The 16,764-nt window shown below is 42.9% G+C and overlaps 2 protein-coding genes across 2 annotated transcripts in view; both read right to left on the bottom strand.

The window, feature by feature from the left end:
- Positions 1-3,106: 3,106 nt before the first annotated feature.
- LOC308157773 (E3 ubiquitin-protein ligase RNF180-like) lies at positions 3,107-3,973 on the bottom strand (the record flags this gene model as incomplete). Its single annotated transcript, XM_080531380.1, has 2 exons — positions 3,107-3,309; positions 3,817-3,973. 2 exons carry the CDS (start codon positions 3,971-3,973, stop codon positions 3,107-3,109), a joined length of 360 nt encoding a protein of 119 aa, XP_080387506.1.
- Positions 3,974-10,265: 6,292 nt separating this feature from the next.
- Positions 10,266-16,764, bottom strand: part of npc1l1 (NPC1-like 1) — a 14,854-nt gene continuing 8,355 nt past the window's right edge. Inside the window, exons 13-21 of the mRNA XM_080530641.1 lie at positions 16,522-16,712; positions 15,039-15,154; positions 14,619-14,748; positions 14,433-14,491; positions 14,089-14,239; positions 13,643-13,874; positions 12,879-12,992; positions 12,381-12,543; positions 10,266-12,084 (exon numbers count right to left, since the gene is read on the bottom strand). Of these exons, the coding sequence (XP_080386767.1) occupies positions 11,846-12,084; positions 12,381-12,543; positions 12,879-12,992; positions 13,643-13,874; positions 14,089-14,239; positions 14,433-14,491; positions 14,619-14,748; positions 15,039-15,154; positions 16,522-16,712 (1,395 nt within the window). The 3' untranslated portion in view covers positions 10,266-11,845. The remainder of the gene's footprint in view (positions 12,085-12,380; positions 12,544-12,878; positions 12,993-13,642; positions 13,875-14,088; positions 14,240-14,432; positions 14,492-14,618; positions 14,749-15,038; positions 15,155-16,521; positions 16,713-16,764) is intronic.

Raw genomic sequence — 16,764 nt, 5'->3', positions numbered from 1 at the left:
ATTACTGCCCTGTCCTCAACTATCTATACATGGGTATATAACTGGAGCGTAGATATTCACACAATACATCTTCTACCCTTAGATAACACATTTAGATTAAGAATAACGTAGCCCAGCCTTAATGATAAGACGCAGCCCTCACACTTGAGCCAGCCAGGGCCCAGTTGTTCAAAACGTTTAATCTGGATCAGAATGATCCCGATTCTGTTCTGTTGCAGAATCAGATCGGGCTGGCTGAATTCCCCTATACGACTCAAAGTCAGCCAGATAGATCTGATCCTGGATAGCAAAAGAAATCAGGATCATTCTGATCCAGATGAAAGGTTTTGAAGAACTGGGCCCAGGGAATTCAGCAAGAGGTGCCCTGGGTAGTCGCCCCCTACAGACAGGATTGTCATACTGCAGCCTAGGGTTGGGCCGATATTAACAAAAATTGTCATATTTCGGGCATTTTGTGAAACTGTTCTCTCTTTTCAATATTCTGTAAAAGTGCAGACTCCACTACAATTGCAGACAGTGTCCCACACTGTGTCTGCTAGTTTTTCCTTACCACTTCTTTGATACGGCAATATCTTTTTTTCTTTCTTTCCAGAATCTCCAGATCTTCCAGAACGGAGACAAGAAGGAGGACTAGCCCTGGTGGGGGTCTACCTGTGGTCAAGAAACAGATTTACTGAATATTTTTTAATATAACAGAATATGTATTTGTTCATACTTTTATTCAGAAACATTTTAAGAAACAGTGTTGTTGAAAATCAATTGTTAAAAAAAAGTTGTTGAAAATTTTTAAGAAACAGTGTTGTTGAAAATCAATGACACACTCACAAAAAACTGCAATGCAATAGATTCGGTGAGTAATCCCCAATACTACCCACTACTACCTAGTCAGTGTAGCGTAGTGGAGTGGAGTACTCACCGTATTCATTGCATTGCAATGTTTTTGAGTGCGTCATTGATTTTTTTGTATTACATTTAAAAGGTATTGAAGTTTACAAAAATAATCGAAGAAATAAAACTATATACATTGTGATTTTAAAGCAAGTGAGAAATGCATTTCATTTCGTTGATGTATAACTCTTCATTGAAATAAAACTCTTCCTTGGTATCTGGTGAGGTTTATTTGCCAAAAATATTTTTGGCCAATCAAACACCAATATATATTTTTTACCTGTATACAAATAAATGTTTATTCACAAAATTCTACGAATAAACTTAATAGAACAACCTGAGAATAGACTGTGATGTCTTTGTTCTGAGGTTTTGGCATGTGCACACACCCTGCGCCCCCCCTCAACCCCACACCACCCACCCTCTCACATACAGGACTGGCACTGGCACACACATGTACACCCTGCGCCCCCCCTCAACCCCACACCACCCACCCTCTCACATACAGGACTGGCACTGGCACACACATGTACACCCTGCGCCCCCCTCAACCCACCCTCTCACATACAGGACTGGCACACACGCACGCGCACACACACACGCCATTTAAATGACCGCTTGGGTAGCTCAACCATGAGCAGATAACATGACACATAGAACACAGCAATGTCCAGGGCGTGGCAGGGTTAGGCAGGGCTGGACTTAGGGGGGTGGGGCCCCTGGGCTTGAGTCATTGTTCGGGCCCCTACCTACACTAAAAAATGATAAGCTACAACTACACCAACCAGAACCTATGACCAGAAACACACGTATCCCAATGGAGTATGTTATTGGCATAAGCACATGAAGAAAAAGCAAGTGTTAGGCCTGAACAAAGCGGTCAAATGTGGCAGAACCCCAGAACAGACGGACACAGAGACAAGGGTGACAATAATAAAAAAAAGTATTTAATAAAGACAGACAAAATAACAAACCTAACCTTGCAATCAGCCCTGCAAGCGGGAACTTCCGTCAGTTGCTCCTCAAAAGGTGAGCTTAGTATATATGATATCATGTAAATGTCATTAACTACATCAAGTGTGTTAAGAGCACACCTGGTTGTTTACATTTGTTACAGATGGGTAACGAAGAGAAATGCTTGTTCTAGACTGCAGGAGCTTCATCTTGCTGATGGAAGTCTGTGTTTATTGTCAGATGAGCTACCACTAAGCCACGCCGGGGCAGGCTGATGGTGTTTCTGATGTTTGATATCGAGTTCCTGTTCCTGTTTGCCATATCGCTTTCTCTACCATGACCAAGTTCCCCTTTCTCTCTCTGTTGTTCTCTCTTTTACTCTGTCTGCCTGTCTCTGTTCTTCAGGTGTCGGACAGAGTATGAGCAGAGGGACGTAGCAGTGAGAGGGGATGTGGAGACTCAGAAGAAATTCCACTCCTATGTGCTCTTTCTTGGAGAGCTCTACCTCAACCTGGAGGTTGGTAACGATACATTTCTGTGGTCCTGTTCCATTTTTACCCCTAGCCCCTATCACTCACATTTTAGGGGGGGGGCGGGTTTCAGTGTAACTGATACATATGTGGTGTACTTGTTCAGGTGAAGAGTGCGAAAGGTCCACCATCACGAGCTGAGATCCTGCTCGGTGCCTTAAGAGCATAAAATAGAATGAATTGGATCCACAATCCACATCAAAGATGCACTACTGAGAAAAACATCTGAAATTAATTTTCTAAATGGAGCACTTCAGGAAAAGCCATCTTTAAAATGATACTGAGAGGATAAACTGAATGTGCTCACCTATTTTTCAATACATAATTGAAACGAACCACCGGAAATGCTTGAACAGAATTATACTTTTAGCAGGACTGAAGGCAGCTTCCAAATAATTGCTATCATCAGGTATTTCAAGTCAATGCTGGAAGCTTTAATGATCCATCAGACTTGAACAGAACATGCTTTTTGTGTGCATCACAGAGAACATTAATTCCCCTAAGAACCCCTACACAGTTTCCTAATTTTAATGACTTATTGATGACTAAAAACAACCTGGCACACTGTTGTTTTTCTTCTACCAGACAGTGCACATCCAACCTGTCACTCACTCACTCTTCCTCCACTCCTCCTTAAACTCTCTAACTCAATAATCCATTCATCCACCCATCCATAACATCCATCCATCCATCCATCCATCCATCCACCCATTCTTCAGTTTTTGCTGCCATCTTCAAAAGGAGGGGAAGAAGAAGTAGCAGAGGAAGCAGAAGATGAAGAAGCCGATGACCCAGTTGACTGAGTAGATGTAGATGATCACCATGTCCATGTCAAAGCGCCAGCCGCGGGAGTCATCCTCAAAGTCCATGGCGTCCAGACGGTAGCCCCCGTGGGGGAACTGACGTCTGGCGATGGGACTAGCCTGCCTCTGGAAACCTGGAGGAGTGACACAGGAGAAAATCTGATTGGTGATTGCAACTTGGTGATTGGTGATTCTCTCGATATGTTACATTACTAGATACTTCATGATACCTCATGTAATTATTTAATTGTAGAGCCTTTATAAAGGCTGTATGTAACTACTTAGTCATTAGAAGAGTAATCAACAGTGACCAACAACTATACAGCTAATTATTTTCTTTTTCTGTTCATTGTTTCATAGCATACATACATTTAATAATTTTGCCATTTAGCAGACGCTTTTATCCAAAGCGACTTACAATTACGAATTACAGGGACATTCCCCCTGGAGTAACTGAGGGCTAAGTGCCTTACCCAAGTGCCTATACATATTACCTGTGTTAAATTCAGAGGAGTAAATACTGTACATGCAAGTTTACACAACTGATTACAGGGTATCTATCTACATAACATATGAGCAATAAAGTGTTACCACAAACCGTACATTTAATCAAAGTCTATGGAGATTCAGCAATAACGCACCTCCGAAAATACGGAAAAGTTTCCTGCAGCTAGGGAGAGGCCACTTTGCACAGCTGGCTTTCTGGAAATTCTGTTTCCTGGATAGATATTCCTTTGGGGAGAATGTCCGGGCTGTGTGGTTCAATTCTAACAGACAGACAAAGAACAATCGGAGCATTAGGGTTTCCTGTCAGATTGCCTTAGCATCATTCTCCATCTCATCATTGTTTATCTCTGATTATCTGGGTTTCATTTTGTTGTGTCTTTTCAAGAATGTAAACATTTAGCAAATCTTTCCTAAAACAGTAAGTGATGAAAATGAATCTACATATTTTCTGTGGGGACAAGAAGCGATTGTAAAGTAGTGATTAAGACACATGCGTAGCCAGGGGCGGACTGGGATCAAAAAACAGCCCTGGCATTTGCGACACAACAGCCCTATTTCCAAACGCAACACGCAACACGGATTGTTAACATAAAAAGTCAGAGGACAGATGCCAAACTACCGACATGTTTGCTGTAATTATGTTTACAGTAGGCAGTCATCAGTCAATATCTCTTTCAATAGCCTTTTCACACCAAATGTACTTTTTTGTGCTATTTTCGGCCCAATACATGCGAATTTCGGTGCATTCCTACTTCCAACTACACTTGCTCCCTGCATCCAGTTGTTGCACATTAACTGCATCGCTCTCATCAAATTCCCCCCTTCTGAAAATGAAAGCAGTGTAACGTTAACTGCTGTTATAAACGGAATGATGACATGAGGTGCGTGTCCACTGGCGATACAGAGCTGACTACGATAGTTATGGAGATACTCCAGTTCTATGAGTGGAGCGGAGCCCCATAGGGGAGCTCTGCTCCTATTGGTTTACCCCGCTACCTAAAGCTCTGCTCCTATTGGTTTAGGCGGAGCTCTGCTCCTATTGGTTTACCCCGCTACCTAAAGCTCTGCTCCTATTGGTTTAGGGCCCTGGGCATCCGCGATGCAGAACTGCGTGGATGGCCCGGCCGATATAAAATGTTTTGGGCCGCGGTCTGCTGAAATAAGTTATTTTCAATGAAAATCACCAGAGACAAAATTACAAATATATATATATTTTTTTTATATAATACATTCTGAGCGGCCCAGAGTCTCGCGGCCCTCCTGGCATTTGCCAGGCTTGCCCGGTGGCCAGTCCGCCACTGTGCGTAGCCCAGCATTGCCAGTCCCCCCTCCAGTCTCCCCTATTTACTCTCCAACGTTGTCCATAGTCTGACCTTGGCTTTGATAATCAACAGAAGAATCTCATCTAAAATCCTCGCCAGCCAATCACAGTCAAGAACCCTTAATGAGACTATTTAGCTTGAGGCTATTACTAAGCCTGAGACTTGAACACCAGTGATATTTGGCAGATCAAGCACAGCAGGAAAGGAAGACCCAGACATGCTTGGGGGTCTGCATGCAGCCCATTAAATGTAAAATGTCTTCCGCATTTGAACCCAACCCCCCTCAAAAAAGGGTCCAACAAATATCCCCGTACAAGTCTCTGTGGCGCAATTGGTTAGCGCGTTCGGCTGTTAACCGGAAGGTTGGTGGTTCAAGCCCACCCAGGGACGAATGCTTTTTAAGTTGAACTCAAGCAGCTGGTGGTGGACTTCAGGAAGAATAGTCGGGAACAGGACCCCATTACCATCAATGGGTCTGCCGTAGAGAAGGGAAGCAGCTTCAAGTTCCTAGGTGTTGTCACCTGGGACGTGCACATCAAACAGGTGGTGAAAAAGGCCCAGTAGCACCTCAGGTGACTTAAGAAGTTTGGCGTGGGGACAAAGATCCCTTACAGAGGCAAGATCCCATTCACCCCAACCAGTCTGTTTGAACCGATGCCGTCCAAACAGTGTAGCCTCTTCTGGAGCATCAAGGCCAAAACTCTGCCTGTTCTCTAACAAAATCACTTTGTCCTTGGGTGGGCTCACAACATGCCCTCCTGGCTGGTGTTTTTTGCTATCACTGTGTAGGCGCCGTGGCTTAGTTGGTTAAAGCGCCTGTCTAGTAAACAGGAGATCCTGAGTTCGAATCTCAGCGGAGCCTTTTGTGGGGGTAGTGGTAGAACCGGTGATCAAAAGGTCCTGAGTTCAACTCACACCTGGGAAACCACCACTTGTGTTCCCTTGAGTAAGGCACTTAGCCCTAAGTTACTCCAGGGAGAATGTCCCTTAAATTGTAATTCGCTTTGAATACAAGTGTCTGTTAAATGTAAAATGTCTTCCGCATTTGAACCCAACCCCCGCAAAAAAGGGTCCAACAAATATCCCCGTACAAGTCTCTGTGGCGCAATTGGTTAGCGTGTTTGGCTGTTAACCGGAAGGTTGGTGGTTCAAGCCCACCCAGGGACGAATGCTTTTAAGTTGAACTCAAGCAGCTGGTGGTGGACTTCAGGAAGAATAGTCGGGAACAGGACCCCATTACCATCAATGGGTCTGCCGTAGAGAAGGGAAGCAGCTTCAAGTTCCTAGGTGTTGTCACCTGGGACGTGCACATCAAACAGGTGGTGAAAAAGGCCCAGCAGCACCTCAGGTGACTTAAGAAGTTTGGCGTGGGGACAAAGATCCCCTACAGAGGCAAGATCCCATTCACCCCAACCAGTCTGTTTGAACCGATGCCGTCCAAACAGTGTAGCCTCTTCTGGAGCATCAAGGCCAAAACTCTGCCTGTTCTCTAACAAAATCACTTTGTCCTTGGGTGGGCTCACAACATGCCCTCCCGGCTGGTGTTTTTTGTTATCACTGTGTAGGCGCCGTGGCTTAGTTGGTTAAAGCGCCTGTCTAGTAAACAGGAGATCCTGAGTTCGAATCTCAGCGGAGCCTTTTGTGGGGGTAGTGGTAAAACCGGTGATCGAAAGGTCCTGAGTTCAACTCACACCTGGGAAACCACCACTTGTGTTCCCTTGAGTAAGGCACTTAGCCCTAAGTTACTCCAGGGAGAATGTCCCTTAAATTGTAATTCGCTTTGAATACAAGTGTCTGTTAAATGTAAAATGTCTTCCGCATTTGAACCCAACCCCCCGCAAAAAAGGATCCAACAAATATCCCCGTACAAGTCTCTGTGGCGCAATTGGTTAGCGCGTTCGGCTGTTAACCGGAAGGTTGGTGGTTCAAGCCCACCCAGGGACGAATGCTTTTTAAGTTGAACTCAAGCAGCTGGTGGTGGACTTCAGGAAGAATAGTCGGGAACAGGACCCCATTACCATCAATGGGTCTGCCGTAGAGAAGGGAAGCAGCTTCAAGTTCCTAGGTGTTGTCACCTGGGACGTGCACATCAAACAGGTGGTGAAAAAGGCCCAGCAGCACCTCAGGTGACTTAAGAAGTTTGGCGTGGGGACAAAGATCCCTTACAGAGGCAAGATCCCATTCACCCCAACCAGTCTGTTTGAACCGATGCCGTCCAAACAGTGTAGCCTCTTCTGGAGCATCAAGGCCAAAACTCTGCCTGTTCTCTAACAAAATCACTTTGTCCTTGGGAGGGCTCACAACATGCCCTCCCGGCTGGTGTTTTTTGTTATCACTGTGTAGGCGCCGTGGCTTAGTTGGTTAAAGCGCCTGTCTAGTAAACAGGAGATCCTGAGTTCGAATCTCAGCGGAGCCTTTTGTGGGGGTAGTGGTAGAACCGGTGATCGGAAGGTCCTGAGTTCAACTCACACCTGGGAAACCACCACTTGTGTTCCCTTGAGTAAGGCACTTAGCCCTAAGTTACTCCAGGGAGAATGTCCCTTAAATTGTAATTCGCTTTGAATAAAAGTGTCTGTTAAATGACACACAGGAGAAACAAGAGTGGCCACCATGTGGATACAGGTGATGGATATTATATTGTTATTATATTAAAACTAAAAAACAGGTCAGAAATCTTGGTGTAATTCTAGACTCCGATCAAAATTTCAACAGCCTCATAAACTCGATAACTAAATCAGCCTACTATCACCTGAAAAACATAACAAGAATGAGAGGTTTCATGTCCAAGCAAGACCTTGAAAAACTCATCCATGCATTTGTTTCAAGTAGACTTGATTATTGTAATGGTCTACTAACAGGCCTATCTAAAGGAGCTGTTCGTAAATTGCAGCTCATCCAAAACGCCACTGCTAGGGTCCTAACAAAAACAAAGAAATTTGAACACATTACACCAATCCTGAGATCCCTGCACTGGCTACCAGTCTCTCAGAGAATTGAATTCAAAATCCTCCTAATTACATACAAATCACAAAATGGTCTTGGACCAAAATACATATCAGATCTCCTCCCACCCTATATTCCCGCAAGGTCCCTAAGGTCAGCTGAGAATAATCAGCTAATAATTCCAAGAGTAAAAACAAAACATGGTGCAGCAGCTTCCAGTCACGCTGCTGCATGCTCCTGGAACAGACTCCCTGAAGAAATCAAACAGGCCCAAACCCTTAAAATATTTAAATCTAAGCTTAAAACCTTCATGTTTTGCACCAGTTATGATTAAACACAAACACTTCTATCAATGTCTTTTTTCCATTAACTATTGTCTTTTTAAATGTTTTATCTATTTACTTTTTATATTTGCTTTTATTCATTGTAAAAAATAATAATCTCATGCTCCTCTTGCTGTATTTTTAAATAATGTATGTAAAGCACTTTGAATTGCCCCTGTTGTATGAAATGTGCTATACAAATAAACTTGCCTTATATTGTGATTCTGTGATTGTGATATTGTGATTATATATATATATATATCTCATGATTGTATTGCCTTTATTGTGTAGTTGTATTAAATTATCTTTATAAATAAAGATGACTTGACTCGACTTGATGGGTGAGAGACTGACTGTTGTATTTTAATACCAGGTGAAGAGGTGCTGCTCATCATGATCAGATAACAAAATGAGCATGTTAATACCAAGTGTAACAACAATAATGTTTCCTCAATAATGCATCTAGCTTCTAATGGTATAATTGTTGTTTCACACTCCGCAGTTACCAGACCCACTCTGCAGATCCCTGGTGCCTGATACGGCCCCAACAGTCAACTCACCCCCCCCCCCAGGGGGCAACAGTTGCCACTAGAGACAGATCTAGGAGCACTCTTTCTTCCCCAACTCCTAACCTTTCCATTAGGGACAAAAATGCTAAATCTGACTTCAGATCAGGGTCTAGGGCCAACATTATCCTATTTCCCCTCAGGGCACCCATCCCCCTCCTCCTGGGGTTTGGTCTCTCCTCACACAGTCTAGCAGAGCCTGGGGGTCCTTCCAGAGTAATTACCAGAGTAATTACATAGCTAAATCTCTCTCTACAATGCTGCATGGTATTCATCACAGCATACGAGGCAAACATAATCTTATAATCGTACAGTATGGCCCCAAATGTGTATGTGTGATATGTATAGCAGCATTTCAATGTCAGGCTGATTTGTTTATGTCCGAAGGGAGGACATAAACAAATCTCCGAGGGAGACAGTTTAAACAAAACAACTTCCAATGAAAATCATAGAAGAAGAATTAAGAGAATGGATATTGCAATTCTGTGGCCAGAATCATTCCACTCCACCAACGTGACTGTGGGATCTGCGTCAGTCAATCAAATGTGAATCTGTTCTTTTGTTTGGGCGGTTGTGAAGGGCTCTCTAGCCAAGCCTCATCATGCAGGCAATTCAGATGTAACTCCACTTTAACTGCAAAGACAATGGCTATTGAGACGAGCTGGCTGCTGATGGGGCCTGACGAGTCAGTGACACACACACACACACACACACATACACACACATACACACACACTCACACACACACACACACACACAGATTCATACGCATACACATACGCACACACACACACACACACACACACACACACACACACACACACACACACACACACACATACACACCATTACACAGCTGTCAAGAGTCAGTAATCAACCCACATACAGTTACCAAAAATCTACTGTGACAGATTATAAATCTGGCCTTGACATTTTGGTTAAAGCAACAGACCAGCACCCACAGTGGTCCACACAGACTTATGGTAGGCATTATGGTAGGCATAATGGTAATCTCCAAAGTATCACCAAATGAATGGGCATCCCTAACTTAGTTGGAAAGGACACCTAAAGTGTTTTTCTACTCTGTTTGGTTCTAAAATTAAGCGTGTTTGAACATTAGACACAGTGGCCTGGTGGCCATTTTGAATTTGACCTCTCCCGGGCCTCTGGGGTCAAATCTGACTTCCCTCCACATCTGAAAATAAACCTTATGGTATGTACTAACTATGGTAGAAATGTCATGCTTTCTTCAAAAAGTGCACAATTCCTCATAATATGAGAGCTTAGCCGCTGTACTATTATGAGTAACTAGAGTGAAGTTACCTAGGCTCTTAGCCCATCTGTAATTATGTTTTTATTTTGATTTGGGTGTTGTTCACATAAACATAATTGCTTCACAAATGTGGCTTATGGCAGGCAGAGAGTATGATAAACAAGGGAAATAGGTATTTTCCTACAACATATATCCCATGCCCACCTGCCCTGACCGGTTCCGTCTACCTTTCGATAATAACATTTATAGTGTTTATTACATTTCTAAAGCTCCCAACTGGTAGTCGACATGCAGAGTAGGCTTTGATTACAGCGTTACATTACAACAATACATATACAAATACAAATGTGGGGTAGAAAGAATCAATACAATAAAATACAGGAACCACAGTAACAACAAGCAAGTGCTGTCAATCATAGCCAATTGTAGTGAACGGTAGGCCTATATTGTATGTATTGTATGTTTACATGTACTGTACCCTCTCTGACTGCCCACAAACAGCAGCTAGGGATGCCTTTACACTGAGCACCTCCAGGCTTCTTGTTCTCCTCTATTCTCCCTAGTGTTGGCCTCCCTACAGGCCCACCTGATGCACAGATAGACACAGCCTGCCATAACTCCAAGAATGCTCAGGCATTTGCAGCCTGTCATGTCTAGTCCACTGTAGAAAAGAAAAAAACGGTATTTCATTTACCAATCCTAGCCACTAGATGGTAGTGTAACATCAATATTCTCTGCCTCCTAACTTTCCACTGAAAGGGTGGAAATTAAAGTCGTGGTGGAATCACCTGTATGCAAAGATGAGCTAGTACAACATCGAATTGTATTCTTTTAATTTATCTTGTACAACCACTTCCTGTCTCCTGTTCTCTAGCCCAAGGTTTATCTCAATGAAGTTATACTGTACACGTTTAATATTCATATAATTATTTTACAATACGTAGCCTGACAATTCAAACAATACTCCAATAAGGAAGACTATTTCCCATTATCAACTGCTGGAGTGTTTTCTGCTCCTAAACTAGCATATTTAGGGTTTCTTGCCACCTAAACGGTAGACTACAATGTGAAACGAATATTTACTAAAATAATTAAATTAAATAAACTTACATTTAACTGACACATTTCTGTCACATAACTGACAAAACTTTTTGAAGAAGAAATTGCATTTGTTTGTCATTTTTCTCTTGAACCCACTTTGTGCTTAATTTTGCAATACAAAAAATCATTCTGCTTGACTGCACCACCTGCCAACTACAGAGGAAATATAATGTAATGTTCATTTACATTTTTACCATTTAGCAAATGCTTTTATCCAAAGCAACTTACAATTAGAGATCACAGGGACAATCTCCCTGGAGTAACATAGGGCTAAGTGCCTTACTCAAGGGCACACTAGTGGTGTTCCCAGGTGGGACCTTCTGATCACCAGTTCAACTCACTATCCCCTAGGCCACCACTATCCCAATATGTTCAGAATATGGAGATGAGAGGCAGGAGATACATTGAATGTGTAAACCATTGTATGTTTTTCCTCCATTGGGTCCCTCCCAGGTTGGTGTAAGGAGGATGTATCATCCACTCCCTCCAGCTCGGTTAGGATATATATTGCACAGTTGTGTGTGTTGTGGTCTTCAATTCTGCCTCTTCTCAGGGGTGGACATACCCATAGGAAAAGATACCTACATATATAACTCAATATACACTCATATAGTCCTACATTCAGTACAATTTATCTAATTGTTCATGCAATTCTTCGATTCTTGCAATTCGGTTATCATCCCTGGAAGTGATATTGTGTCTATTTGGGCCTTTTCTACAGGCAGGTTGGTAGGGGCAGTGCCTTTGTTGGGGCTCTGCTCCTGGTCCTCGAATCCCATGTTCTCATAGACCTGCTTGGCGTGGTTTAGCTCTAGCTCCTGGGAGGCCTTAGACTGTTGTAGCTTTAGCAGCAATGCTTTATTCACTCCAGGACCTGAGAGCACACAGAATTTGGAGAAGGTATAGTCAATTCTGCCTTTGTTCCTTGCTTTCTCATTAGCTCCCCACTTTCTACACGTACGCACGCACGCACGCAGGCACGCAGGCACGCAGGCACACACACACACACACACACACACACACACACACACACACACCACACACACACCACACACACACACACGCACGCACACACACACACACACCACACACACACACACGCACGCACACACACACACACACACACACACACACACACACACACACACACACACACACACACACACTCACCAAAGTAGCTGAGCAACACAGGAAGGAATATGAGTCCGTGAGCCATTCCCAGAAGTGTGATGACCAGATTCAACCGGAAAAAGAAGATCTGGATGAGTTGCGATTTGGCAAATGCCAGGACCACAATACCAGGTAGGTTTGTCATGGCAACACCAGCAAACACCTGGAGAAGCACACAGAGGAAAATATACTCAGCACAGGATGACAATGACTATAGTTTGTTGCAGTGATTACTGCTTGTGTCAGTGTTCTGGATTGTTTGTTGCAGTGATTCCAGTAGTTACGTGGTTATATCGAGGGGGATTCACACATTCTTCCAAAAAACCTGTTGTGAATCTGGCCCCTAGTTATTTGTTTTAGGCTCTGGACTGGTACATTGCACTGGAACAATTGGTGTAGTGACTGCAAGGTCCATGTTGGTCATATGTAGTGTTTACAATGATGCTGTAATAAAGTGGTTTAGTGGTTATGGTCAGGTACTAGTGCTGGTGTACTGACCGCACTGCCCATGTTAGCGGTGGCCTCCTTAGCTCTCTCCACGTGGGTGGGCTGGATGCTGAGAGCAAAGGAGCGCGTCATGTGGGACACAAACTCCACAGAAATGCCCACACACTGTGGACCAGAGAAGTGTAAGTGTTAGTCCCTTCATCTACATTATCTTTATCAACCTCATTTCAGTTATTATATTCACATGACATGTCATTTCATTGCAAATATTGTCTTGGGACACCCTTGGAATTAACTTAAACAAAAAGTTATTGCCTAGAGTTATGGGCTTAGAGAAACTTGAGAAATAGTTTGGAGGCTGATTGAGCAGTGTTACATTATGGAATAGGTTCAAACTGGTGCAGATTGGGTGTGGACAGAAGCTTTCTCTTAGCTTTGACTTTACACGCAATGATATTGTAAAGATCATAGATAAGAGTTTGCAATAAAGATAATTAGATAGGGACCAGCAGGCACGTGTCCTGTGAAGCTATGTGCAATACTGAGAAAAAATTCTGAACATAGCTCAGTCAATGTTAAAGGGGAGTAGAAATAACTGCAGTGTGGTTTGTGAGAAGAATCTTGACCAAGGCACTCTTAAAGGAAGAAAGAAGGGAAGAAGCCGGAAATGCATGTCCAAACTAAAATAACCACATCCCTTAAGACATTAAAAAGACAGAGACAACAAACAATTCAACCTTTGTGTGAACCTACAACCTGGACGACCTGTATGAAACCCTGATCTCCTGAAAGCAGGCCTGCCCCGTAGCGCTTACCGTGACGAGGTTGATGAGGGCCACAGCGTTGTAGTCGATACCCCACAGCGCCATGACGCCCACGGTATCCACAGTGATCATGATTATGGTGAAAAGGTTGAGACAGCCAGAGGGCAGGTCCAAGCCCAGTAGTAAGCAGCAGACCACAAAGGTAGGCAGCAGACACAACGAGATTTGGAACAACCCCTCAGGCACAATGGTCAAGTACTGCTCAAAGAACACATAGGTCACCCTGGGGAGGAGAGGAAGAGAAGAGGGATGTTAACGGTGACCCTTGGACATGATGGTGAGCAGAACAGACATTCAAGGTGGAGAAGGAGGAGGAGAAGAGGGGAGAGGATGATGTGAGTGGAGGGAGAAGTGGAGGATAGAAAATCAAAGGTGAGATGATAGAAGAGGACAAGGATGAAGAGTTTAGTAGTAATTGACAGAAGAGGGTGACGTACGTGTAGGGGAAGACCTCGAAGTCTGGTGAGGTGCCTGGTATCTCTCTCATGCTGAGGGTGATGTTGTCGGCCAGCTCTCTAGCCATCTGCAGCGCTGCAGTAAACTCCACAGAGTTAGTGAGGGTCGAGTGGTACGCCATGAACCGGGTTGCTAGGAGCAGAGGTAGACAGGGGTCACGTTCCAAAGTTCCAAAACGTTATTGTCCATTGAGGATGAAATGAAAATGTGTTTCTGGCTTCTGTTTAGTCTCCGGCACAATAAAAAAAAGTGTGTACAACACCACAATAACACAATAATACAAAATGTTTATTGAAATGGGAATATTCAGGAGAGGGTCCCTTACCGATAATTTCTCCAGTATTATTGTCCATTACCACGGCCTTGTCATAAGCTCCTAGACCCCTGTTAGGGAAAGACAAGCATATCCCAAAAACATTTGTTATATTATGTATCCAGAGCACAAAAACTGTTTGTGTTTGTGTGTGTGTGTGTGTGTGTGTGTGTGTGTGTGTGTGTGTGTCATGCTCACCCTTTGGGACAAAACAGGTCAGGCCTGTTGCCTAGGAAGTCAGGCAGGAAGCGGTTGAACTCTTCTACAGAGGGCCTCAGGACCCCATCAGAAGGACGGGTCATACACATGTCTCTACATGTGAAGTAAGCTATAGACAAGACACATTGGTTAGGAGCAAGTGGCAGTTTCTTTTGTGTTTAGGATATACCCCAAAAAGTCACTTAAAAGTGTTATTACATGTATGGTAAAAGTGTAGAAGTATTATGATTTGGAGTGTTATCCATCTTTCATTTTCTATGATATTTACAGAGGATTCAACACGCCAACAGACGTTTTTGGAGTGAGCACCTGGTTTCACTTTTATTCAAAAGTCTAAAAGGAACTGAATGGAGCTGTGTGTGTATTTAGCTAGGTGTCAGTGAGGTAATTGGCGCTCACATTCGCTCGCAGGACAGAACGTTCCATTTCTGAACAGCCGACAGCAACCAGAACCAGGGTTTAACCAGTCTATGAAGTCGTCCACCCAGGAGTTTGCTGGGATAGCAAGATAGGATCTGTAAAACACAAATGAATGGGTTGAACACAGAACTTCAAGAAGTGTCTCCAGCTTGCAATACATTATGATGAAAGCATTCTGATGAAGCTACATTGAATGGTCTGCTATTTAACGGCCTGGTACTCCTGTAATACATTAAAGCACAATTCTAGGTATATCATGTGAAATACCATTACCCATTAACAACTTTTTGTTGTTAAATTGTTTTTGAAATTGCCAGGTAAATACCAGGTACAGTGCCAGGAGGTGTCATTTCCCTTTCATTCCACACCTCCAAATTCCCCTATGTCAGCACTGCCACGACCATGACCTATCAGCTGCTGATACGGCAGATCATATATGAGGCATGTCATTCATTACCTTATCTACAATATGGTTATCACTATTTGGACAGTTGTACAGTGTTCTATAACCAGAAATGCAATTTTAACCACTAACCCTCTAACATCAACTCTTACCGTAACCCTATACTAAGAATAAAAGGCTCAAGTACTTGCTACTTATTTGATTTTAGAGTTGGACATTGGATATTCATTTAGGATATTTTGTCCTGTCTAATATGGCTATTAAGTGACTACCTATTATCTGCTGCTGAATGTATTTTAAGTAGCAGAGTTGATCATTAACAGTTATGACTGTATGTGCGAGGTTGTGGTGTGGATATCAGAAGGTTCAAGGCTAGGGGTAGAGTCCAAAACAGACTTGAAACAATACAGCTGGAAGCATGGTGTGACTGTACCAGCCAAAAGGCCTTCATTGCCATCAATGACAATGATACCATGATTTGCATTTCTCAAAATTCAGAGCTTCAGATTGTTTGAGGTTAAATTGCTCCATCCACTTTCAATAAGTATATATATTATATATATATATATATATATATATATATATATATATATATATATATATATATATATATATTATGGGTGTAACGGTACACAAAAATCACAGTTCGATATGTACCTCAGTTTTTAAGTCACGGTTCGGTACGTTTTCGGTACAGCATGGTAAAAATGATCACAAAACATAAAATTGCTTTTTAAAAAAATAAAAAAATAAATTAAATGGTGGTTATAGAGACGTCATTATGTGTATCTGTTCAACCAATATTATACCGGAAATTACATTAAATCGGGCAAATGTTGTATTTTATAACCTAATATTCATTGGCAATGCAAAGTGTGCAATTTTGAGTGCAATTTTTTATAACCCTTTTTACCAGGGGTGCCACAGTGAGGGCACTGTATCTGTATATACATATACTACATAATATACCTCATCACCTCATCTCCTATCTAAATGGTTAAACAAATCTCAAGCTGTTCACATCCCACACAGAGGTGTGCAATAATCAGACCCACTCACTGTTCGGGGAATTCTGTGGCGTACTGGATCTTCTGTGTGAGGGAGAAGGTGTCACAGCCGACACTGGAACAGACTGCGTTCATACCCGTCACATTGGTGAAGTCGAAGCCCTTTGTCGTCACAAAGTATGTAGGGACACCCACCTCAAAGTACTTGTACAGGTAACTGAAATAAGTCAACATGTAGGAGTTCTGAAACAGAGGATGAAAACAAGGATAATGTGCATTGACTTACATCAAAGAC

The sequence above is a fragment of the Nansenia antarctica genome (genome assembly GCF_963989245.1).
Source record: "Nansenia antarctica genome assembly, chromosome: 5".
NCBI lineage: Eukaryota > Metazoa > Chordata > Actinopteri > Argentiniformes > Microstomatidae > Nansenia > Nansenia antarctica.
Note: the sequence above shows the minus strand (reverse complement) of the source record. Positions and strands in the feature narration are given on the sequence as shown.